At 41.2% G+C, this 26,600-nt stretch overlaps 1 protein-coding gene across 2 annotated transcripts in view; it reads left to right on the top strand.

Annotated features, from left to right (window-relative positions):
- Positions 1-26,017, top strand: part of zfyve9a (zinc finger, FYVE domain containing 9a) — a 34,925-nt gene extending 8,908 nt beyond the window's left edge. Inside the window, exons 2-19 of one of the 2 annotated variants that reach the window (XM_040143564.1) lie at positions 389-492; positions 1,904-2,011; positions 3,322-4,772; positions 6,402-6,501; positions 7,455-7,631; positions 7,870-8,033; positions 9,491-9,599; positions 10,018-10,140; positions 11,542-11,697; positions 12,771-12,995; positions 15,433-15,515; positions 15,862-15,966; positions 18,379-18,529; positions 18,791-18,871; positions 19,833-19,995; positions 21,129-21,234; positions 21,865-22,041; positions 22,875-26,017. In XM_040143564.1, coding sequence (XP_039999498.1) covers positions 1,942-2,011; positions 3,322-4,772; positions 6,402-6,501; positions 7,455-7,631; positions 7,870-8,033; positions 9,491-9,599; positions 10,018-10,140; positions 11,542-11,697; positions 12,771-12,995; positions 15,433-15,515; positions 15,862-15,966; positions 18,379-18,529; positions 18,791-18,871; positions 19,833-19,995; positions 21,129-21,234; positions 21,865-22,041; positions 22,875-23,036 — 3,603 coding nt within the window. In that variant the 5' untranslated portion in view covers positions 389-492; positions 1,904-1,941 and the 3' untranslated portion in view covers positions 23,037-26,017. Of the gene's footprint in view, positions 1-388; positions 493-1,903; positions 2,012-3,321; positions 4,773-6,401; positions 6,502-7,454; positions 7,632-7,869; positions 8,034-9,490; positions 9,621-10,017; positions 10,141-11,541; positions 11,698-12,770; positions 12,996-15,432; positions 15,516-15,861; positions 15,967-18,378; positions 18,530-18,790; positions 18,872-19,832; positions 19,996-21,128; positions 21,235-21,864; positions 22,042-22,874 lie in introns of both variants that reach the window. The other variant, XM_040143563.1, reaches the window with a different exon arrangement.
- Positions 26,018-26,600: the final 583 nt, after the last annotated feature.

The following is a 26,600-nucleotide window of genomic DNA, read 5'->3' as shown; positions in this document are numbered from 1 at the left end:
ATGAAAAGTTATTAATTGGAGTAGGTTGAGACTGGCATTTATTTTTTAAATAAAAATATTGTCTTTAAAAACCAAAAAAAAAAAAAAAACCTCACAATTCATCTACAAATTTAAAAAACACTACGTAAAATCTTGGTATTTTCAATTACAGGTCAATAGTGGTAGTGGTGAAATAGTCAAATAACTAATTAGTTGATGGCCAGAAAATTAATAAGCAACTATTTTGATAATCAATTAATAAATATACTGTGAGCATGTAGGGAATTCACTTTTTTTTTTGCTGTGGCTGTACTCGTTGTATCACCTCGCAGTGTAACTAGCAGCATGCTCTGCCGTACAGGTTGAGAAGCAGCTCTTTACTGAACGGTGTTTCCCCTCTCTGCCTAAGGTGTGGGCGCTGGGCGCTTGCCAGACTGGGTGAAGTGATAGCTGAGAGGGAAACCTGCTGAGAAAAAACACCACCTGGGACTGCTGAGGAGGACCTCTGTGCAGGTGAGGACTGAGAGAGAGGAGCTAAATGTTTATACAGGGTTTTCACTGGAGTCAGGAATGTATAGAAAAGAATGTACACTATTTCCAGTACAGTACAGTTGTAAAACAAACAATGGTAAAGTTCAAAACACGTGCATAAGCAACAGAACAGAGGACCTGGGAAACTTGGCATTACACAGAAGTTTAGAGTATAACTTTAAATTGTAAATTTGCTTGTGACATGACTTTGCATGCTGTTCTCCTATTTCAACTCTCCTCAGTAGTTTCACATTGAGAAACGTCAACAGCTTGCACTGAGGGAGCAAGGAGAATATTAAAAAGTATGCACTGTCAAAACAAAATTATGTGTGAAGTGAAGACCGACTTAGCCCACATGAAAATATTAGCACTTTTATGTTTTAACTAAGCTCCTAAGAGAGACTTAGCAGGACAGATTTTAGTTGCTACTACAATGCAAAACAATGCAGACTGGATCTTATTGATAACAAAATGATATCCATTCTCCTTTCTTAACCATTTTTTTTTTTTAATGAAATGAAAACAAATGAGAAATTACATGATAAATTAGGAAAAAAAGTAACCACAGTACTATTCAAAGGTGGCTAAACTTCAGCTATTAAATTATGCACCATCACCGGTGGGTGTGTCATTGGCAGCTGAAACAACTAGTTGATCAGAGATCAGACAGAGAAAGACGGAGAAAACTATTTTGATATTCAGTTTATTGTTTCAAACAACAAAATGACATTGTATGGTTTTTCTTCTCAAATGCGAAGATTTGCTGTTCTTTTTGTTTTTCCCCAGTTTTAAAACGTCACATTGGATCTGGGAATTTGGACTGCTGGTCAGACAAAGCAGTTGAAACTAAGATGTGATCTTGGGCATGAGCATTTTTTTAAACCACGTGATTGGTTAATCGAGAGATTAATCAATAATAAAAATAACTGTTAGTTGCAGCCCTAATATCATCATTTAAATTTTGCTGCAACAGATATTGAAATAACAAAATCTCTTATTGGATCAAGGGGAATAGAAAAGAAGCACTGAAACCTTCCCTGAAACCTTAGTATGAAGACCTTTTTGACATGTTCATATCCTGGTTGACACCTTGTTACAGTATTCCAGATCAGTTAGTTCAGTCAGGAATACTTTTTGACCATACATGTACTTCCCTTTTATTATCAGTGTGACCCCACAGTGATCACAAAAGACAGGACTGCTTGGGAAGGAAACGAGAAGTAAGAGTGAAAGAGAGTTAGAGGGGATATTTCTACTTAAACAAATCTTATTAAAGTGAGTAGAGGACAAAAATATCAAAAAGGAGATATGATTCAGGGCGTTGGAGACATCTGCCTACACTATGGAAATATAAATGCATTTGGTATTGAGGACACATTCTTAATGCTTCTAGGTTCACACGGCCGTCGGCAGGGTGGAGCTTCCTGACCCATGGAGAACTACTTCCAGGCCGAGGCCTTCAACCTGGACAAGGTGCTGGACGAGTTCGAGCAGAACGAAGGTGAGCTACTGCGTGAGATTTAATAAATGTGGAGATGAAAAAGTGACAAACAATGAGTCATTGTGCTTGAGAAAAGACGGATGTGACAAGGTGCATGGAATTGAAGTTTCAGAACAGGTTAGGATGCCATTACATAACCCATGAGTAAATCACCAAGGTGTCAGATCAACCACCGCCCTATGAGTTTGAGGAACATTTACAAGTGGTAATGGAAGGTGTGCAGAGAGGGAATAGGACTAATTGTATTTTCCATTTCCCTTGGGGTTGTGTGAAACTGTGTAATTGGTGCAAGGCAAGAGTGTTGTCTTTTTTTCACCCTTAATGCTCACAATAGTTAAAGAAATTGTAATAAGGCCTTTTTGAAAATGGTTCCACAGAGTTTATTTATGGTAATTGTAAAATAAACACTGCATTACTGAGCTGTGTATCTGCAGACTCCAAGCTTTCCAGTATAAATGATCAGACTATTTTAGAAGGAGGACTGTTCTTTTTCTGGATTTATCGTAGATGACCCCAGAAAAATGCCAGTTCTGCTGAAACACACAAACAGAATGTATTTTGATAGTGCCGTGAGCTCAGTTTGTATTTTGGCTGAGTGATTATCTGCATGTCCTCTGCCAGCTTGGCAGATTAACTGTGTGTGTGTGTGCGTGCATGTGCGCGTGCGTGCGTGTGTGCGTGCGTGTTTGAACCAAATACAGCGCCTACTAAAACAGCTTAGCATGAATTCCAGTGGAGGGAAAACAGTGCTATACAGTAGCTGACCTGGCTGCGTGAGAAAGTTGTTTTGAATAAATGTTATAAGAATTTCCACTAGTATTACACAGCATTCATGTGTCAGCTTGACTGATGGCTCCCAGGGGTGGCCGAGTCGTTTGGCCCACTTTCTCAGAATTTCCCAGTCCATCCACGCGCTAATTTCCCACTCCATGCCAACCTAATTTCTCAATTTGTCCCCTGGTCTGTTCTGCCATTTTTAGCTCTTTCGATCACCTGGGAGCGTGTATCTTCGTATCAGTTCTCTGTGGCAGTTCATTTGAGGTTTCCTGTCTTGCTGTTGAGGATCATGATCTTTTTGCTGGTAGCCACTTCCTCCTGTTTTCTGTTTCATGTCTTAAATGTGATTATAAACCTGCAAGCAGTCCAGAAAATGAGGGTAAGATGTTCTGACCTACTGTAAGATATACTGTTAGTTACAGCCCTGATTGGATAAATTGATTTGTTTTCACTTAAAAAGACCAAGGTCATGATAATTAAGGCAAAGTGAGTTCCATGTAATTCTTTGTTTTCCTTTCTTCTGTTTCTTCTAGATGAGACAGACACTCCTATTCTCTCGGATTCCAAGTGGACCCAGATCCTGGCCCCGCCAGCCCACCTGCTCTCTTTGAACCCCGCCCTGGCCCACGCAGACCTCAGCCCCCGGGAGAGTCCGCTGCCCTTTAAGACCCTCCCAGACTCCTCTTCCAGCGTCTCCCCGGGGGCCGACCCTAAAAGACATCCCAGTCCTGAACTTCCAACCTGGGTAGAAGAGAGGCCAGCAGACGTCCACAGCCCACCACTCCCACAGCCCAACATCGGCAAACTGGTGGGGACCGACGACCTCTCGCCGCCCCCTGTGACGGCATGTAGTGCCGTGGAGAATGGTTGCCCTGCAAGCCCACAACATGATGGGCTGAGGGAGGAGATAAGTTCTCCTCCAGACAACCAGGCTGGTGCTTCTGACCAGACGGTTAAATCTCATCAGGAGGAGAGAGCTACCTCAGCAGGACGAGGAAGCTCCACTGTCAGTCACACTCACTTTACCTTTGAGCTCGGATTAGGACAAGAAGAAGCTCCGTCTGAGAAGATTCTTCCAAATGTGGAACCAACAGCACAAATTGGAGAAAGTATCCAAGAGGAGGCCAGTATAGCTGTTTTACAGGACTGTGGTCAAGACAGACAAACTGCAAACTCAAAAGAGGACCAGGGAGACAGTCCCCTAAATGGGGGGAGAGACGGTCAGGCTGATAGTGAGGCAGAGGAGAATGGCATGTCTCCTCCTGACCCGGTCGGAGTGGAAAAGGAGAGCAGATGTGGTCCAGAGGGACAGATAGAAGAGTTCCTCCGAATAACCAGCCTTCCTAATGGTTTAGAGCAGGAGAGGAGTAGTCATTCCAAGCTGAAAGAGACAGAAGAGAAAGAGGAAGAGGAGGGTTTTTCTCCCTCTCCTGTCCCCTCCAAAGAGGACTCTGTGCTGGAGGAGAAAGAGATGGAGGAGAGCAAGCAGGAGAGCATCGATGGAGGAGCAATGGGGTCAGGTAGCATCCAACCAAAACTCAACAACAACCGGCTGCAGCCGGTCAGTGTTCCCTATGGAGGGGCAAGGCCGAAGCAGCCGGTCAGCCTCAAACTCCAGATTCCACAGCCGCTGTCGGGCCAGGTCCAAAACCAGCTTGGCCCGTCCACTGTCAGCAAGAACAAGAACCTTGAGAACCAGTGTCGGAGAGGGACACCATCTGAAACAACGCTCAGTGGGACTGATCAGACTGCAGTCGGGGTGAACGGAGATAGTGTTGTCCACTCTCCTTCCCTGATGCCTTCAGAGAGCCCAGACAATGACCTCCAGGCAGGCCAACAGGGTGCTCTTTGCAAGAAACCTGCCAGCTCCCTGGGAGAGGTTGCCCCTGTGTGGGTGCCCGACTCCCAGGCTCCTGTCTGTATGAAATGTGATGTCAAGTTCACCTTCACCAAGAGGAGGCACCACTGCAGGGCCTGTGGCAAGGTTAGAGGAGTGCTAGAGCTGCTTTTAAAGGGAATATCCAAAAAACACATTTTTTTTTAAACTTTATTTTTTAGATTAATCTCATGATAAGTAACCAAAAGCAGACAATTTGCTGTCACTGAAATATTTCCAGTAGCTACATTTATAATGCGAACGAGTTTATTAGTACAGCACCTTTTAAACACAGGGAGAATCTAAAGAGCTTTACACGAGGCAGAGAAATGCATCGAGACAACATTTTAAAACACAATAAAATAGTTTTTAAAAAATGTACTATCTAAATCATCAATAGTAAAGGTCAATTTTTTTGGGGGTCTTTCCTTGAGAATAAAAGAAATGCTTCAGAAAAAGCCAGGGTTGAGATTTGTGCTCCTACAGTAGTCTGTACAGGCTAATAGACCAGAAGTTTTATTAGATTTAGAGTAAGATGAATGACATCAAAAAACTGTGGCTGAATGATGCTAACTTATGTTAACCTGTCAGTGATGCCAGGCTAAGTGGGTAAACCAAGAACTTGCATTACAACATTTCAGCAGAAAGGAACCCTAGAATGCTCTCAATATCACATACTGGAGACCTATTGCAGTTTGTGAGTATGTTGGATGATGCAGTTGTATTTCCTTTTACATTTCTCCGCAATATATTTGAAATTTAAAGATTCAGCTGATGCCTTTATGCCGGATTTCTCAGGAGTGAGTAACCTTTTACTGTATGGCTCTTATCTGGAATCATGAATGTTTTGGGGGAGTGGTGCCATGACATAGTCAGAAAAAAAATACACTTTTTTTAATAAAACAGGATAAGTATGTGCTGAAGGAAAGGCAAAATTTATTTCCGAAATTATTTTTCTCAGGTTTTTCATACACTGCAAATTTTACAGAATAATATTTCATCAGTGACTTATAGAAGCTTTGTTGGACTCGCTGGAGTAATGAGGTAAATTAAATGCAGTGCTCTGATAGATGAGTTCTTTTTTTTTTTTTTTTTTTAGGCCCTTCTTTGCAGATAAACTCAGTGGGTGGGCAGGTAGCTTTCTAGCATCATGACCACCCACACATGCAGCAGGGCATGTGCACAGTGCTTTAAAGTGAAGATGTGGTCGCTGACACTGCACTGGAAAATCGCCGGACTGCTACTTCATTTCCCATGGTGGTAAACAAACACACACCCTGCCACTTGAGCAGGGAGGAGCTGGCACTGCAGTAATACTGACACCAGCACAGGGTCCGCAAAAACAATAGACACAGATCCATAAAAACCAGCTTATGATGGTGCTGTTAGGCTCTGGAATTAAAAGGATGCTCCACCCTCAGTCTGATCATTTACTAAATACATGTTACTGGATAATGATGTGTAATGAAGTGCTAATGCACTGAAAGTGAAGATCCTTGTACACAGCTGCAGCTCGTTGAAGCGCTGGCTAAGTACAGGAATTCAAGGTGCATAAAATGGTACATTTGCTCCACAGTTAATCAGAACTTCTTTTCAAGTATTCTCCTTTTAAAATCTTTACAGTAAATGTGAAGTCATTTTGGGAAAATGTCATGAAGCTATGTCCAGGGTGCTTTTTCTTTTGTAGGAATATGGCACAAATGATATGTTTCTGTGTGTCTGCTCGTTATTTTTAAGGTGTTCTGTGCGACGTGCTGCAGTCTGAAGTGTAGACTAACGTACATGGACAGGAAGGAGGCCCGTGTCTGTGTCACCTGTCATTCTGCTCTGACGAGTGGTGAGCATCATTGCAAGTAGAAAGTTAGTTCTTTCCAGCTGATATGTGACATTTATATGTGCCCTTTGTATATAGAAATGAAACTGATGAGACCTTTCCCTTTTTAAAAAAGATTTTCAATCACTGAAAATTTGAGCAGAAGAAGGCAAAGGTACATTAATACAAAAAAGAAAGAAATACTCGTTTTTTTTTTTTTTTTTGTCCCTTTAGTGTAAAAAAAAAAAAATACTGAAGGTGTTGGTTTTGATCAAACCATGGTAAAGCTTAACCAACAGTATGTGTGGCTGTTCAGAACCAAAACATACCACTGTTGTCGACAGAAATATGTTATTTTTAACAGAAAAAGTGTTGCAGCTCTGTTTTTTTCTACTCCATACACACGTAGAGAATTATATATAATATGGTAATCGGGCACAGCTACTGTATGAATAGACCTTTTTCATAGCTCAGTTTGACATGCCATACCAGGAAAAGCACCGATGCAGTTCATTACAACTGCATTTCATTTACAAGAATGGCTTACTGGGCTACTTACTGGACCAGAGCCCTCATTAATGACATTAGTTATACATGTGATTGTCATACTGTGACAAGCCAAAATGTCTGCTATGAATAAGGTCCATTAATTTTAAAAGATAAAACACTATATGCTAATACTATTAATAATGGCAAATATTGGCTTTAAAAAACATGTGAAAAATGTCTATCTGTTTTGTTTGAGTAATGCTTTTATTACCAATATATCTCTGCGTGTAGAACTGGCAATTTTTATATTTATTTATATAAACCCCCCTCCCCAAAAAAAAAACTTAGACATCCAGCACCTGTTTACATGTAGAATTTGATATATTGCTTACAAGAGAGACTTGTCTGAGTCTGTGTAGTTTTTAGACCTTCGACACACACAGACACATTTTTCCTAACTGATCCTAATGACATGTTCTGTCTGCCAGCCCAATCATGGGAGACACCGGCGACGGGAAGCAACCAGAGTCCGAACCCCAACAACCCAGCAGAGTACTGCTCCACAATCCCCCCTCTGCAGCAGGCTCAGGCTTCTGGGGTACTCAGCTCCCCTCCTCCCACCGTCATGGTGCCTGTGGGAGTCCTGAAACAGCCTGGCAACGAGGGTACGACCTTTACCAAGCATAGAAATACTCTTAGCACTTTATTTTTCACCTTTTACAGTGACATTCTGTCCCCATTCCTTTTTTTTCTTTTTTTCTTTTTTTTTTTTTTTAGTCTTGAGAATGGTTTGCAGTTTTAACATGTAAGCTTGTGGTGGTTCACTGTGCCTGTGTCTGCCTGAGTGTGGGCATTCAACTAAGACATTCAGATAAAATTTAATTTTGTGATTCTCACGTTTAGGGTCCCTCTCACGTGAGCAGAGGAGGGTGTGGTTCGCTGATGGGGTCCTACCTAATGGAGACACAGCAGAGTCCCCCAAACCTCCGACCTCCAGTCAAGCTCCGTCCCAGTCATTGGCCATCTCCACGTGTTCAAACAAATCCTCCACTTCTGATTCCTCAGAGGTAGGCCTGGCACGAAAAAAACATTCACCCAGAGCTAATGCTATTAGGTTAGTGTGTACGGTCGTATTAGCTGAAAGAAGCCACAAAGAACTCTTTCTGTGGGACTCTTGGTGGTTTACTGGCTGGGTCATGGGCTGTAATACACAGGCAGTAAACAGGGTTCAAAAGAAACATTCCTTGTTTGCATAATCAGAATTACAAATCCCAACAGACTGAAATGCTCAAAGCTAGAATGTCCTGTACTAGATTCACTGTAATCCAACATAAGTGACCGCTACGTTAAAGTTTGCCTCACAGCACTTAACAGAACAGCAAGATGTGTACGGTTGTTTCTGAGGTTGTGCCCCGCACTCATTGGACCTGAATGCCAACAGTGAGGATGATTCATGGCCTGTTGAACAGATTGGTTGTTGAAACTTTTAAGTGGCCTTGTGCGAGATGGCCTGCTGATGCTATGCAGACACAACTTGGGTATAAAATCAGACTTTCACAATGTGAAAGTCATACTGGCATGAACTCTATATTACATGGATTTGAATTTACTGCCAAAGGTTTTGCTCAATTCGCTTTCGTAACATGACCAGAGGCACTAAAAAAGTGTTGAGCCATTGATATACAGGGGCTCTTACTATGCTTTTCCAGCTGTTTTCATGGTTTAGCACCTTAATAATATATCAAATAAAAGTGACTTGAAGGCAAAAGTGACAGAACATTCAGTTCAGACCAGTAGCAATGTTAAAAGGGCGCTCAATTCATTTTCATGTTAAAATCAATTTACTAGTCAAAGCGAGTTCTACTCAGTCTGTGAAAACAGTTGTGTGATGTCTTCTGTGGCTCTGGAGGAGCTTTATCAAAACAAAGAAAATTCCTCAAGTGACATCACTTAAGTAACCTCATTTTGGTCTTGGAGAGGACAAATTTATAACAGAAAGCTTACATTACGAACTGATTGCGATTTTGTTTCCACCAACTCCTGAGGGAAATAATTGTCATTTGTGCTTATGGTACAATTTTTTTTTTTTTTTTTTTTTTTTTACAACCAAACTTGACAGTGTAGAACGGCCTTCTAACATTTCTGTTAAATTAAATTACATAAAACACTGGTAACAGTGTTGGTTACTTAATTAAACTGGGGTAATTAAGAAGCTAGACAGTGATGGCTCTGTATTCTCTCATTTTTTTTATCCTAACATATGTACATTATTTTGGAGAAAACAGTTGAGACAGCGGACTTGTGATGGTACCTTTTCCATACAGTACCCAGAAGTGCACATTTGACTGTGATTATAGGTGCTGATTGCAGATTTGGCTGCACCTTGTACTTATTACACCATGTCTCCATATTCGCAGCCAGAAACAAGCTCTTTAATTCTGTGGCTGTACAATTACATCTCACTGTGTGTTATAACCTACAGTACATCTAACCCTGCACCCCCACCCCTCCTCTCCACCCGCAGGCAGCCCATACACCTGCTGCCCCGGTGGGCAGTCCCGTGGGCAGCTCCCTCAGTCTCATTCCGGAGGACGGGCTCCCTCCCATCCTCATCTCCACCGGAGTCAAAGGAGGTACGGGAGGCCACATCACAGGTGCTTGCCCTCATCCTCACCATTCTGCTGCCTCCTCATTGCTCCGTCAGCTGCTGTGTTTGTGCTTGTTAAGTGTGTTTCTCATGTGCTTTATATCACGGCTCATGTTACAACCACCCATTGCCAACAAGAGAAAGGGGAGGGTTTGTTCATGTGAATGCTGTGATGATGTTTTGAATCATTTCAGGGGTCTCTAGCCGTTCTTAACTCGGTCTGATAATCATTTCCCTCTCCTACCTCACTTGCAACTTTTCCATCTCCACCCCCCCCCACACACTCTGACACCTCCACCCTTTCGCCTCCTCCGTTCTCTTTGTCTATTTATCTAACTTAACCTCAACTCCTCCCTTCCTCCACTCTTGTCTCCTCCTTTTGCCCCACCCTAACACACCTGCAGACTATGCAGTGGAGGAGAGGCCGTCGGAGATCGTCCTCATGCAGCAGCTGGAGGAGGGAGGCCCAGACCCCCTGGTGTTCGTGCTCAATGCTAACCTGCTCGCCATGGTCAAGCTTGTCAACTGTGAGTTTCCCAACTGGTGCCTTTTCTACCATTTCAGGCACTGATTTGGGGGCATTTGGAAAGCATTAAAATTGTTTTGGGAGGAGGAGTAATGACTGTGAAGTCCTGCTTTTACAATTTAGAAGTTCATGATGGTCCAAGGAAAATAAAAAAACACATATTTGTACGGTATACATTTTTTATCACGCCTCATTTAGTTTTTCCTTTTTCTTGTGGATTACTGAGTAGCCATATCCAATTAACCCAAAATTCTGATTTAAAAAAAAAAAAAAAAAGAGAAAATTTTCTCCTTTTTTGTCTTTTTTTTTTTTTTTTGCCTGTAGTTTTTTTTTTTAATATAACCCCTTTCAGACCCAGAATACGTCACACTGCTGGGTTCATCAGGCTGTTTATTTGCTTTTTCACATTGAAACAAAGCAGTCTGTTATATAAATGCTTGTTACAGCTTCATTCAGACATGACAGGACCATTACAGAAAATATTTGGCTTCTCGTCACTGCTAAGATCTGTTGTGAATTTTTAATGATATGAAAGAGGAGTGTATTTTAAAACCTATTCTGCTGTTGAAGCCTGAACAGTGTGGGTCTGAAAGATGCTCTTTCACTGTTTCCCACAGTCAATTCACTAATTAATAAAGTTTCAGTTTAATTGATCATTTTATTATGCAATTCTACTGCCTAATGTACATCTTCAACAGTGCACAAGCACAAAGTGACAAGATGTTAAGTTGGGACTCACATTAATTCCTGTTTGCTCATGTCCTTTATCTGAAGCATTTTTTTTTAGATATTATTTGAAAATTGAAAATAGAAACAGCTGGTGTAATTATTGCTGTAGGTGTACAAGGTACCAGCACTGTGACGGGGGTAAAAAAGTCACTTTCAAAGACTGATCTGACATGAGAAGAAAAGTTTCAACTGGCTAATTTAGTATTTTGTGGTTTATTGAAGTAAGTTTTTCTCATTGTGCAAAGGAGATGATATTTGAGTAGTAAATTTATAGAGCGGAACAAGACATTTAATGCATTTAATCTTTCTTTGCTGTATTTAATCTTGTGCTGCTGTCCGCTTTTTTGTTAACGTAACAGCATTCAATTCAGACTTGTGCCATGTTGGAAGTATCACGACTAGGTCATAGACTTGGTGCTTACTAAATTTTAGTTTAGTTTTTTTCTTTTAGTTTTGTTTAGTTTGTCAGTTTAGTTGTCTATCTGCAAAATGTCAAGGATAACACAGTGAAGTCCAGGATTTATTTCTGTTGTAGTCCTTGATGTAGAGACAGCACTGATGCAGGAGTCCAGGTGCCTAAGAAACATCATACAAACAGCAAATCCATACAACAAATACATTATAAATCATCAACAATAAAATCAGTCCAGACCTCTGCTCTCTCTACCCACAGATGTAAACCGGAAGTGCTGGTATGTGACGACTAAAGGCATGCATGCCGTCGGCCAGGCAGAGGTGGTCATTCTGCTCCAGTGTCTCCCTGATGAGAAGACCATCCCTAAAGACATCTTCACCCACTTTGTGCAGCTCTACCAAGAGGCCCTCAGCGGTAAGAACATGACCAGTAGCTCCAACAGGAGGCTCACTGTGAAACTGTTCCACCTCCACCATGGGCCACTCTTGGGTTAGATAGCAGCTCATTACTAGTTGTGTATCGAGGTCCACAGGGGAGTCCACCGGTCTCAGTCAGGTGCTGTCCAGTTAAAAATGAGCTAACCCGAACTTGATGCAGTATAATGCAAGGGGAAATTGTTCCAGTTCTACTTTTTGTTCCATAGAGACAACAGGTGCACCAAGTTGTCCTCTATTTAGAAACTAGGTTACTGTTCACCACTGCTGAATTGTGTCTCAGCCTTTTTCATGAAAAATGGTCCGAACATTAGCGTCCTGCTGTCAGGTTGCCTCCCTCCAGGCCTGACACCTCACCACCGCTTGTCTTGCGTTTTTAACTCCATATGCTGCAGAGCAAATACAACTAATATCGGATGACTTTGATGGCTTGCTCCCCTCAGGCTGTTTCCTTTTTCATATTCACACTAGAGCAGTTTCAGGCTGGTGGAAAGGAGCCATCTTGTGTGTGTCATTCCTCATTAAGTCGCAGTCAGTCAGGACTCGAGAAGAAGTGCTGGCTGTAGCGAGTCCCAGCCACTGAGCTTTGTCCTGTCATCAGGGTTATTGTGTTAGGTGGCATCCAAAGCCAGTGATCCCTCCCATGGATAATTAGTAACACGAACCCTTTGTGGGTAATATGAGGTTGAAGGGTGAGCAGGCAAATTTTTATTCACTATTGTAGACCTTAATACAGACTAAGCAAGGCTCCTTATCCACACAGTAATCCCAGCAATACACTGAAAGCCTCTGCCTTTCATATCTATCTCCCGTTTCAGAGGATGAGAAGCTTTTTTTCTCTCAATTTATTTTCTCCTTTTGCTTCGCATTTGTGTTCATTTTCAGCCCTGGTGTTTTCTTCTATTTCATCCTTTCATTTTTAATCCTATCTCCTTCATCTCATTCTTTGCTTTTTATGCTTTGTGCCCCCAAACACCAACCCCTCCTCCTCGTCATATCTCCTGTATCAATAACCTCTCCTTTCTCTCTCCTCTTCTTTCTCATCCTTCAAAGGCAACGTGTTGAGCCACCTGAGTCACTCCTTCTTCACGCAGAGCTTCCTGGGCAGTAAGGAGCATGGCGGCTTCCTCTATATCAGCCCCTCCTTCCAGTCATTGCAGGACCTCCTGCTACCAAACCCGCCTTACCTCTTCGGCATCCTGATCCAGAAGTGGGAGACGCCCTGGGCCAAGGTCTTCCCCATCCGGCTCATGCTGCGGCTGGGCGCAGAGTATCGATGTGAGTTTGAACTCCTGGTGTTCACACTATATATTGTAGTAATAGTAATCGGGGAATTATAATTTGATGATGTAATTTAAGGTTATTCTAAGGTGTTGACACATAGTTTAAGTTCCCATTTGGTTTTATTATCCATAAACGGAATTAATTTGGTCATAAGTGCAGAAATCTTCAGGCACAACAGGAGCAGTCCATAAAACAGTACACACATCAAACCTCATGGTCCATTTGGAAGCTCTTCTGGAGTTTTCAGTCATATCAAATGATATTCTTCAGCATATGGATTTTCAGTTTTATTTGGTATTTTCTGAACATTGCCCAGCAGGATTGTAGGTAGTTTTTTTTTTTTTTTTGGGGGGGGGGGGTTGTCTCTAGTTCTGTCTCTGACTCCAAGGTCCACCTCATCTCTGGGGGCTGGGTAAGGTTTGAAATTTTTCGATATTAGTCAGATTCACAATTGATGCCAGAACCTTTTTAGATACCTTACCTTACTTTAACAAATACAAACAAAGAAAAAAAGGGAGAGATGTATAATGTACAAGAAGGAAAAAATCCAATGTCTCATGAAGAGAGAGTGAGGACGCTTTTTATTATTAGCTCTATCTCTGCAACAGTCCTGTGGTAAAGTAGTTTCTCCTCTGTTAATGTACAATCACATTAGTCTTTCTTTCAAAAAAAATTTCTCACACACAGCCCCAAAAAAGGATTTGGTGTCATGTTTCTGATGTGGATAATGCATAAGTATTGATCCCAATGATCCCAAACTGAAATCAATCTGTGAGAGCAATGCTGCAGTTCGCAGTGCGGTGTAATGTTGCACTAAACATGATTATAAAACATGCTAAATTACAGTTTCTATTGGCTTACTGAGCACATTTGAACAAAACTTTGAACTGCATGTTTGTCGGGGCAGGAAGTACACACTTGATTTGTGGGTGTAAACTCAAGTGGATGGGAGATGGTTCGTAATGTAACCCTACATTTACCTTGACATCAATTGAATACATGTAAGAGTAAGGTTACTTTAAAAAAAAAAAAAAAAAAGGACGGAGGGGAATTGTCCTAGTGTCAAACTTTCAGCTTCACTTTAAAACCATCATCAGGAGCAGTTTGGTTTCAGGGAACAACAGCAAAAAAGATACTAGTGGTGCCAGCTGATTTCATGAATTACCTGTGTGGCAAAAACAGAGCCTCGGATTCAAGGTAAGTTAGCAACCTGTGTCAGATATCGCAATTTTCTTAATATTTCAGTTAACAAAGACAACAAATTTTTGTCAAACACTACAACCAAAACATCACAAAGTTAAATTTGGTGAAAGGCAGAGCAGAGAGCGTGAGTATCCTCTAATGGTTTGATGGTTTCTTATAGTTAAATATTAAGACCCAGACTGATCTAGAGAGCTTACTATGTCAGTTGTCAGATGAAGCCTGTAGACCTCCTGCCAACCGGCTCTTATACATTTCTCACAGCTTTCCACATGATCCAGGAAGGCTTGTGTGGGGTTTTTATCGGAGAGGTTCCTCTCCACCAAATCCCCGTCTCTCACAGCCAGACCTGCCAGCGTGGAGCGCCGCCTGGCTTCGTTAAGCCTCTTGCCTGCTTCCAGCGAACACGGATAGAATACATTAACAAAGCCACGTACAGCTGAAGGTCTTAAACACAAAATTGTTAGCATTACCACGAATTAATCCACCGCGCAATCGGTGCAGTTCTCTGCGGTCTCACCTCTTACATTAAGCAGTGACCAGCAGAAGGTTGGGAGGGTTGTGAGCATAAGAATCCCAGCTGAAGCGCAGTTTCGGGCTGAGATTCATTTTTATTGCTAATGAGAGTTTGTGGCGAGATCTTGTATCCAGCTGTTAGCTGAGATAAGTCTAAAAATAGTATTCTAAGGAGCTTTGGTTGCTGGAGAAAAAAAACAGCCTTATTTTTCACTTGTGGATTAGGAGCGTTCCTCCTAACTGCAGGCGCGGTTCACTATATTTGATGTTAGTGTGTGGGGTCTGTTGTTCAGTTCATGTGCACTTATGAGTGATGAGGATGGGAAAACACAAAATGCAAGTTGTGCAGTTAATAAAAATGTTAAAATTCTCCCCTACAGAACAAAAATGACCCCTGATATAATAAGTTAGTGAAACAAAATAATAAAAACAAACAAGAAATACTATAATAACAACAGACTAAGAATTAAAAGTAAATCAAAATATCCTTCTCAGTGACCACATTTCTGCTACTTATTATAGTCAATGCCGAAGCGAAAACCCTGAAATCGTTTCCACATTGGCTCTGTTCTGCTGTGAATGAGCGAGACAGTAGATGAACAATAATAACTGGCCCTGAGATTACAAATATAATCACAGGGACCAATAAAAACACATCAGTGACAATACATTTCCACTGTGCATTTATCAGTAACTAAGCCATTTTGTGTTACAGTTTACCCGTGTCCGCTGTTCAGTGTTCGCTTCAGAAAACCACTCTTCGGAGAGACAGGTCACACTATCATGAACCTGCTTGCTGTAAGTGCTTTGTTTTCTCCAGTGTTCTGTTGTTGTTTTTCAACAACATATATCAGAGCTCTTCAACCTTGAAAATAAATATCACCTGTAATACAGTTTCCAACATTTAAGCATGTAATGTCTGTAGAAAGATGATTTTATCAAATAAGGTTGTCACTTATTCCAGTGCCTTGATTTTGTTTTTCTTTTCGTATTATTAGTCATTTTTTTAAAATTAGTTCATTTTCCCAAAATTGCAAACATCTAATTGAAAACCAAGTGTCCTTTTATTTCCATTTATTTGGACTCTTTTTTTTTTGTTTGTTTTGTTTTTTTGTTTGTTGTTGTTTTTCCATCCCTGTTGTAGGACTTTCGTAACTACCAGTACACGCTACCGGTGGTCAAAGGGCTGGTTGTGGACATGGAAGTGAGGAAGACGAGCATAAAGATCCCCAGTAATCGCTACAATGAGGTGAGCGTCCTGCATGTGGTGTCTCTATTAACGACACCACATACTGCTTTCACACCCGTAGTTTGGTATAACTCTTATAAACTGAGGAAAAAAAGTTAATATATTGTTGCCTTTTTTTTTTTTTAAACAAATAATAGCTTTTAACATGAAGCTTTACGGACTATCAGGTAACTCATTCGTCAGACGGTTTTGGTGACTGTCGCCCTACATCATCAGTGCTACATGATCCACGTGGGGAGATCAAATTCTTCATGCTGCACTTGACCAAACTTGATGTGTGTACTTGTGTTCTCTGGTGTTAACAAAGGGCTCATTAGGAAATAACTGATAATGAATATTATTACTCGGATTTATGCGTTGTGGCATCACTCACCTCAAAACAGACATCCAAATGTGGTTATTTTAAACCTATAACAGTTTCTCAATGGATTTTTTTTATTTTTATTTTTTTTAGAAAATTGACTATATTATGAAAAACTATACTCAGTTGTCAGTTTATTAGGTACACCTAACTAAAACTAATGCAATCTAATATAGCAGTCCTGCAATTAATCCCTACCCTCATGAAGGTTATAATGTTCAGTTTTTGTTGAAACAGTTTTACAAAGACGTTGATTCAACCGTGAGATCATTTTTGGTCGATGTAGTTTGTGGTGCTGTTGAATTGTATTGCGTTATACAGAGAGGTGTTTCTGTTATTTAGCATCCCCTCATTGATCAAATAATAGACAAAATAATAGAAAAATAATAGAAAAATCTGTCTGTATAATCTAAGACCGTGCAACACCACAAGCTGCAGCCTCCAGTATGATCATGCAGTTGACTCAACAGCTCTCTAAAACAGTTTCAACAAATCATTATATAAATTTACATATACTGTTTGCATATACTATTGCCTCTCCGTTTCCTGCAGCCAACAATTATTTTTGATTGTTTAGTCCACAAAATCTCCTAAAATAGTGAAAAATCACAGGAATCACCAAAATTACTTTTTTTTGTCCAGCCAACAGTCAAAAACCCAAAGATATTCAAATAAATATAATATAAAACAGAGAAAAGTAGGAAATCTTCAGATATCATGAAGGTTGGAACCATTAAGTGATCATTGTTAGTTGAATCTGCTACTTGACCTCATGTTATTATTGATGGGGAACAGGTAGAAAAAGGACGAAAAAGGCTTCCCTGAAGTATTAGCGTAGTATTAGAGGGGGAGTCAGTTACTGTGTGGTTGGTACTCTTCATTCAATCTTCAATGAGAAACTACTGAAATACATGGAGTAGAACACAAGCACAAAATGCATGTGTACATTGCGCATGCATGATTACCAAATGATCTTGCACATACATGCTGCTTATACCTACTGCTGCCTTGACAGTTCACACTCAGAAGACGGATTTAATAGTACTTTTATTGATTTTATACAAAAATCACATATTCTGCCATTAAAATCCTGTTGTTGATCTACTTTACTTTCACACCACAAACAAAACACTTGGAAGTCTACTTGGAACCGGACCGAGACCCTTCCTTTTTACACCGGTCCAGTGCACCAGAGTTCGTTTGAACTTCATCAAACTTGTTTGCTGTCAAAGCGCCGTAAAACTTCAAAACATTCCAATTGAAACACTGAAGCAAAAAAAACGGATACTAGACACTGAGAGAAAGCAGAGCTGTCTCTCATACGTTGCACATTTGAGCTTTTTTTTTTCAGGATTATATGTAATTTTTCAAGACGATAACAAAATAAAACCCTCCACCAGCCTAATGACATTAGTGGAGGAGGTTTTTTTTAAAGCTCCTTGAACATCAACACACATGTTCTCTCTGTTTAGATGATATGTGACAAACTCTCCAGGGTCCCTGCAGCTGAACATTAGGCGTAGGCTGCATAGACTTGTTATAACGCTGCCGCCTCGAGGGTCTGAATCAGTGTCCAACCAGAAGAAGTGATACACACGAAGAACCATTTGGCTGAGAAAACGAGCCATGGGTGGAGAGAGTGGCACTGGTTGTAGTGTTTGGCTGCTGATGCAGTAACAGATGGGAACCCAGTAAATGTGAAGTGGGGACCGTTTCTCAACAGCTTGCAGGCGAGCCTTTAGCGCAGCAAGTGGTTAAAGCCCTCCAGATTTTCAGTTTTATTTCTCATTTGCAAAGGACGGCTTCAAAGAGATGCAGAGGCAGGGGATTTAGTGGAATTAATATGTGGGATCTTTCAACTATTGACATCCACCCATGTCAATGTCTTTCTCCGCAATCTGTCATCTCAGCACCATGCCATTTAACTGGAGGACTTTACCCACAAGCCCACTGCAATTAGGCTTAACCAGGCAGCCTCTCTTAAACCCATTTTCCTCAGCACACACCCAAAAGGCAGCTTAATTAGACATGGATATTATTTGTCCTTGCAGCTGATGAAGGCCATGAACAAGTCCAACGAACACGTGCTGGCCATGGGGGCATGTTTCAACGACCGGGCTGACTCCCACCTGGTGTGCGTCCAGAACGACGATGGGAACTATCAGACACAGGCTATCAGCATCCATCACCAGCCACGCAAAGGTGCTGACACAGAAACAGACTCATCACTTTAAAAACTTACTTTACCTCTCCGATCTCTCTGCTTTTTATGTCCAGCTTGTTGTCTGGAGGGCTCTGTTATCCTGAAAATCCTCCTCCCGACTGACTGAGTGTTGTTATTTCTCTTGTCTGTTTGCCTGAAAATAATGGCCGCAGTCTGTGGCTGACTTATGAAGCTAAAACTGAAGTTGTGATTATTTTTCATTTTTCTGTTTGTGTGGTTTTTTTTTTTTTTTTTTCCAGTTACTGGAGCCTGCTTCTTTGTGTTCAGTGGTGCTTTGAAAGCCTCGTCAGGCTTCTTAGCGAAGACCAGCATTGTGGAAGGTGAGAACTGTAACAACAAACTACATGTTGGCTGGAAAATGCTGAAATATTAGTTGAGTATATTTGTATGAAACTGCCAGACAAAGGTCACAATACCTACAAAGAGTAAAGGTCATGTTCAGAACAAATTCATGAGTAGTGCTGCAACTAGGGCTTAGAGTTGGAGATAAGATTTTGCTATAGCCTCTGTAGCTGTTTCTTTAACATCTCTGGGTGTAAATATTGCAGACCAATTAGAAAGACTGCTTCAGGGCGATATTTGATTCTTATATGATTTTTCTTTCAAAATGCTGAAGTGCCTTAATTTACCCCAAATAAATAAATAAGTCAACAGATAAATACATTTTTTATTTATTTATTTTATTTTATTTTTTAAAAAAAAATTTCCTAGAGGATTTACATAAATACGCTATCCATATCACCAGATAAAGATATGTGTGATTGAGGATTGTACCTATATTGCCCACTGCTAGATACAGCTAATGAAATATCTGTTTAATAATTAAATAATAATCATTTATTAATTAATCTGCTGATTTATTTTATGATTAAAACGTCCTGAAATGGTGAAAAATGCCCAACACAGTCCCAGAGCCCAAGGTGAAGTCTTCAGATTGCTGTTTTTGTCTGATTAACAGCAAAAAAACCTAAAGATATTCAACTTAGAATTACTTGAAACTGAGAAAAAGCCGAAAATTTTCACATCTGGGCACCAGAACTAGCAAATGTCTGGTATTATTGCCTGATAAATGTTTTAAGGATTTCGTATTGTACTTCCATAAAGTTGGGGGACTCACTATAGACAGATTTTTTTTTTTTTTTTTTTTTTTTTTTTAAAAAGACTGGCTAAAGTCCGTGCAGCAGAGGCTTCGATGCCCTGCCTTTTTGTCCACTTTGACTTTTTTAAAGCTCCAAACTCCTTGAAGACGACTCATGGTTCATCTTCTTCTCCCACCCTTAGATGGTGTGATGATCCAGATCACAGCGGAGACCATGGACTCTCTACGGCAAGCGCTGAGGGATATGAAGGACTTCACCATCACGTGCGGCAAAGCCGACCAGGAGGAGAACCAGGAGCTCGTCGCCATCCAGTGGACGGAGGACGACCACAACTTCAACAAGGGGTGAGAAGGGAAGGGAAGAGACCTTGTCAGCAGATGAGGAGAGAGGTATCAGGAGAGGAGGAGAGACCTGGAGGAGATGCATTTATGTCACGGACAATTGAACTGATAACTTCCCAGCCATTACATTTACTACTTTGCTATGAAAACTCATTTCACATGCTCGTGGAAGCCCTCTGGATGAAAATCTTAGCAGCAGCAGTTTGGAATGATGTAGTTTGACGTGGCTTTGACTGAGATACACACCAGCGCAATCAATTTTACAGCAGCCTGATAAAATCTGCAAATTGAAATGGGACTTTTCACTATTGAATATAATTGAGCTCTTTCACCAGATGTTGTATCACTTCATTAGCAGAAAATTCTCTGCACAGTAGCTGTTTAGCCTTTATTTAACCAGATAGGCTAACTCAGTCTGATGTCGTGCTGTCATCATATCACAAAAGTTTATGTATCATATCCCTGCATTATTTAGCTCTACGTTATACTGTATGTCCTTTGTTTGCTTGACTTTGATTCTCAGGCCTCTTGCACTTAATTTATGCTCTTGATAGAAAGAAGAGAATAAAATAAAGTGTCAGCTAGACTTTGAATTTCAGCTCACCAAAACACAACCAGCAGCACAAAAACATGCAGCATATATAACAAATATACTAACAAAACCCCACTGAAGTGTAAAACACAATACACTAGTAAAGGATAGAAACAAAATACTCAAGTTTATTTTTTTATTTAAAATGATGATTCAAGCTTTTTGGTCGCAAGAGGCCCCTAATCCATGGCTTGCTCTTATGTTTTCCCTGCTTGGAAACTCTTCAGGGACTGAAATTAAAACAGAAGTTCCTCTTGGGTTACACTGGCTCATTTACAGTGATGCTGATCAGTCCTCTCACTGTAAAAGAATCAAATTTAAAAAATGAAGAAAAAAAAAAAACAAGTTATCTGAGTACAACCTCAGCCAGAGTCTTTGCCGTTGGCCACTGAGCAGCTGGCAGGTCAATGCCTTGCTCAAGGGCATATCGACAGCATCCCCCCAGCTCCTCCCTTTCTTCTGCTCTACATTACTGCCCTCCTGGTAAATACTGCGTACACTTAGTTTAACCCAACACTGTTATGTTTTGTGTTCAATAATCCAGTGTGATCAGTCCGATTGATGGAAAATCTATGGAGTCCATCACCAGCGTCAAGATCTTCCACGGCTCCGAGTTCAAGGCCAACGGCAAAGTCATCCGCTGGACCGAGGTACGACTCACACAGGTCGCTTTACTGAGAAACGGTAAGGAAATCAAGCCTCAACCAAGATCTCACTGGGCAATAGGTTTATGTGGAAAGACACTGAATTCTTTCACCTACATCACATAATGTGTCTGAGGGACTGACTGTCAGCGTCTCTTTTAATCGAGTCCATATTAAATTCCCACAAATGACACTGGCAGGAAGTTTTTCCTGCCTTAAAGGGAATTTAAGGGCAAAAAAAAAAAAAAGACATGAAATTTTCTTCGTAAAAAAAAAGAAAGAAAGAAAAACAAGTAAGTAAATTTAGGTTTACTGTTGACAAATGACATGATTTGATGTAAAACCACCCAGTGCAGCTTTAACACCTTGCTTCTTTTCCTGTTCTTTAACAGTTTAAAAAAAACAAAAAAAACAGGATTAGTTTTAATTTACCTTAAGGTCTGTTCATTTTCAAAAGAAAGTGTAAGATCTTCCTGGTTCAGCCCTGTGTCACCTCACCTGCCTCTTTAAGGACACTTTTCTTTTTTCTTTTTCTTTTTCTTCTTCTGCTACCTCATCCTTATCAAATATTTAAAAAACAAACAAACTGCATTTGCAGAGTTTTTATTCAAGGCTTTGTTTCTGTGATCTCCTCAGGTCTTCTTCCTCCAGAGTGAGGACCAGCCCAACGGTCTGAGCGACCCTGCCGACCACAGCCGGCTGACGGAGAACGTGGCGAGAGCTTTCTGCATGGCGCTGTGTCCACACCTGAAGCTGCTGAAGGAGGACGGCATGGCCAAACTGGGACTGAGGGTCACACTGGACTCTGACCAGGTACGGTGATGGAAGTTTGGATGTTACGGGGGCCGAAGGTGGGGCTTTATTTCTTCAGACAAAATGAACAATGGGACTAAGAGTTTCCTGATTGTTTCGTATGATTAAAGAATTAACATTTTGGGTTTTGTGGCTGTTGTAATTGCCCTTTGTCATCTGTTTTGTTATTTTATAGCTGATATAACTGATAAAAAATAGTGAAATATATGTACGGCTGCAACTAATGATTATTTTTATTAATGATTAACCTCATTATTTTCTTGATTATTCGATTGGTCTATAAAATATCAGAAAAATGTGAAAATGCCCGTTACAACTTCCCGAATGTCTTCAACTAGCTTGTTTGTCCAATCAACAGTCTAAAATCCAAAATTATCATTTTACTATCACATAAGATGAACGAAAAACGTGGCGAGGCAGTGAAATCCAAGTGCCTCTCTTATTGTAGAGACACAGTAGAGAGATGACAGGAGTCAAAGTGAGACAGGAATGAGGAATGACATGCATCAAAGGTTCCCGGTCGGACTCAAACCAAGGACGTTGCGGTTCATATTCTGCGCATGAGCTCCTAGCAGCTGCTAACGTGAAGAGCTCTGGAGGCAAGGAAGAGATGAATTCCTGAGTAAAGAAAGCTGATAAAATGCTTTTACTTCTGAGCCTTAAAGCAGGACCAAGTTTGCGTCACTGACATTTGCCCTTATGTGCCCTGATGCATAAAAAAATATATTATCAACGCAGAGGAAAAAGGGACCATTTACTGTGACATAGATTTAAATTTCTGTAACTCAAGAAGTGGTTAGGATTCTGTCTAACACCTGTCTTCGTTGTCACAGGTGGGTTACCTGGCAGGAAGTAATGGTCAGCCTCTCCTGCCTCAGTACCTGAGCGACCTGGACAGCGCTCTGATCCCCGTCATCCACAGCGGGGCGTGTCAGCTGAGCGAGGGCCCCGTGGTCATGGAGCTGGTCTTCTACATCCTGGAGATCATCTCCTAGGAGCTGGACGCATCCCACCAACCTGGAGCTTCACCTCCAAACATCCTTTTTTTCCTTTTTTTTTTTTCTTTTTTTAAAATCTTCTGACGTCATCTCACAGCCTGGTCCTCATTCCCTCCGTCATCTCCCTTCAACTGTTTGCACTTCAAAAGAGCCCGACAACTGTGCCGTGCCAGGCGGGGTAGCATTCCTCAAGTCGAAACCTATGCATCCAACCACCGTCTTTCCTGCTCCGGAGGTCGCCTGGGGCCCGAGGAAGCTCAGAGCAGGATCATCTGTCACGCGGCATCTTTCACCTCGCCCGTCAGGTGCTCCGATCACACTGGGTCCGTCCTGTTACCCACACTGTACACACTGTACTGCGGTACTTGCGAGCGGTCAAGTGGCTGTTGGCGTGAAGCGTTTCCAGTAACTATTGGTTTTATCTAATTTTCAAATGATAAACAAATAATGCTGATCAACCGCGCAGTGTTATGGTCAGAGATAAAGTAAAGAAACGCACACTCAGGAGCTGAGGAGAGGAATACAATTAATAAAGACACGACATCAGCTTATGTAGAAGCAGAGAAATCACGTTCTTCTGTCTGATAAAATGTTTAAGAAATGTATATCAAAAAGTTACTGATGAAAGGATGTTTGGATATTTAATACATTTTGATAATCAGTTTCATCAAGAAGTATAGGTTGTTAATATTAAGTGATAATCATCTGTGGATGTTCTGCCATTAATGTGTAGTTTTGGGCATGAGTAATATTAGGTTAATAGGCTAATGCCACAAGCTTCTTAATCTGTGCTGATTTTTGGTCCTAAAAGCAGCTTATTGGAGCAGAAAGTGCCGCCGGAGTGGTGTGGCGCAGTAGACCGTGATGAATTGTGAGATACTCTTTCAAGAACCGTATTGATCAAGTGTTTCAGAACATAACTCTTAAATGTAGCCCTGCCCTCGGTAATTTTAAACGAATGAATGAATAGTTGGATGAACAAAACTAGGGCTGCAGCTAACGATTATTTTCATTATCGGTTAGATTTAGATTCAGTTAGATTGATTATTTTTCTTGGTTTATTGAAAAAACATCAGAAAACGGTGAAACATGTCCGTCACAATTTCCTAGAGCTCAAGGTGACGTCAGTAAATGTTTTGTTTTTCCTGACCAACGGTCATAAAACCCACAGATGTTCAGTTTACCATAAAGGAAGAAAATCATCAAATTGTCACATTTGAGAACATGGAACCATCAACTTTTTGGCCTTTTGGCTTGAAAACTGACTTAAACTATGAATCGATTATTAAAATAGTTGGCGATTTAATTTTGTTCTAAAAATAATACCACGATCTGTGTGAACACAACTCATAACTTGACGCTGAATGGCAGGGAAATGTATTAATCTGTGATTTATCGGAGGAGCTGTAGGATCCATCAAAGATAGATTTATTCCTACAGAAATTGCCGGTTGTGACAGACCCAAATTAATAATAGCTGGTTTAAAAGCCGCATTTTCCCCGTCGCCATGAGGTTCAGCTCAGTTTTTGTGGAGAAAGCGACGAAAAACAGATAATTAAATCTTTTAATAAGCGAATAATGATTAACGGCCATCTCTCTCACTGAATGTGTGTATACACAGGACTCTGCAAAAGTTTTAGGCACTAAAAGTAAAGTGAGGCTGCTTTCAAAAATAATAGCATGAATAGTTTTTAAAGTGCAGTCAACAGAAAAAACTTAAGTCAAAATCTGTTGTGACCAACCTTTGCCTTTTAAAACAGCACCAGTTGCCCATAAGTACACTGGCACACAGTGTTTCAAGGTACTTGGCAGGTACTTTGTTCCAGCGTATTGGAGAACCTGCCTCAGTTCCTCTGCGGGTTCAGGCTGTCTCGGTGTCTTCTGTCCCTTCATGTAATCCCAGACTGACTCCATGATGGCGAGATCGGAGCTCTGTGGGGGACAGGCCATCTGTTTGCGGGACTCCTTGTCGTTCTTGTCTCTCTCCGAAGACAGGTCTTTATGACTCTGGCTGTGTGTTCGGGCTCGTTGTCCTGCTGCAGAATGAATCCGGGACCAATCAGACGCCTCACTGATGGCACTGCATGCTGGGTAGGAATCTAAGGTGCCCAGGAGTTTAGCAGATGCAGTACTGTCTGTCTACCTGAACGCCTTCTCCTGGCCACTCCTGACAGTTAGAAAGTTGATCAAATGCTTTTATGCCAAATTCTAAACATAAGTATGTGAATTTTTGGCTGGTTAGTTGCTTGCCAAACACAGGCCCTTCAAAGAAGTATTAGTAGAAGTGTGGGATTAGTGTAGTGTGTGTGGCTATTTTCCAGACGTGGGGCACATTTGCCTACAACTTGGCGACGCAGCCTCAAGTGTGGCTATTTGGACGGACCCACGGTATGACTCCGGCGTGGTGTTACGTAGCTCCTCGGCCTCCTAATCAACCGTCAGTCCAACGTCACTGTGGCAGCCGGGGGTCCTGAAACTCGGAACTCAGAGGCCCCTGTGTAGCACAGATGCTCTTACAAGGGAGACTCATATCCACCGATGAAGTTGGGACTATTCCTCTGAAGTTACATTAACAAGGAAAACCATAAATCATCCAACGAGAAGGGAGAGCGTGCCTCTGCGTGGTGATCTAGTTTTTTTTTTTTTTTTTTGCACCGTGGTGCTCAGTGCCTGCAGCAGCAATTCATTGGGGGGGGGGGCATCTCAGCTTCAACTCTTAAGCTTTACTCATCAATCATCAGATGCTTTACTTCATGGACAAATGCACTGACTCGTTGTACATATTTTTGTAGGCGGAACGATTTCTCCTCCATCGTAACTGTAACATCTGTAGCCTCCAGAGATCCCACTGAAAGACAGTTTTATTCAAGTGACCGCCACAGACTCCTCTGCTCTGTGAAATAAGATTACACGTTACTCTGAAGTCAGAAAGAAGGCCCTCTGTCCTACAGTAGACAGCTGATTTAAAAAGAAAAAAAGAAAAAAAAAAAAGGTTCCAATGCTTTATCGATAAACTCAAATAATCTGTACATAAAGCCGAAAAAACAGGAGAGGGAAATCTTTTTAATCTCGTCAATCAACTTCAGAATCATCAGCGCTTGGTCTTCGTCCAGCAGGGGTTGGAAAAACCTCACGTAATTCTGGTGTCTTTTTAATTATAACTGTTGGTGTGGGTGTGTGTGTGTGTGCGTGCGTGTTGGTGGGTGTGGGTGTGTGTGTGTGTGTGTGTGTGTGTGTGTGCGGGGGTGTGTGTGTGTACAAACACACACACAAAAATAAACTCTATTAAAATTGCAGAAGCAGTGCACTGGATTCTAAGCCATTTACAGGAGAGTTAAAGCGAGTGTCAGAGCTGCTGCCACTGTGTTCTGGAAGACGAAAGTGTTTCCAATAGAAAAGTTCAGTGTTTGTGAAGATCCAGGGTTCCTGCAAGATGAATGTATTTCATCTCACATTTTCTGCAACTTTACCATCCTTCCAAAGCCCAGAAATCATCACCATCCTGCTCCAGACTTGTCACAACTTTTGCAGACCTGCGTAGGAACCCTGTAGATTACCGAT

Source organism: Xiphias gladius, chromosome 14 (assembly GCF_016859285.1).
Source record: "Xiphias gladius isolate SHS-SW01 ecotype Sanya breed wild chromosome 14, ASM1685928v1, whole genome shotgun sequence".
Taxonomy (NCBI): domain Eukaryota; kingdom Metazoa; phylum Chordata; class Actinopteri; order Istiophoriformes; family Xiphiidae; genus Xiphias; species Xiphias gladius.
This window is presented reverse-complemented; position numbering and strand designations above follow the sequence as displayed.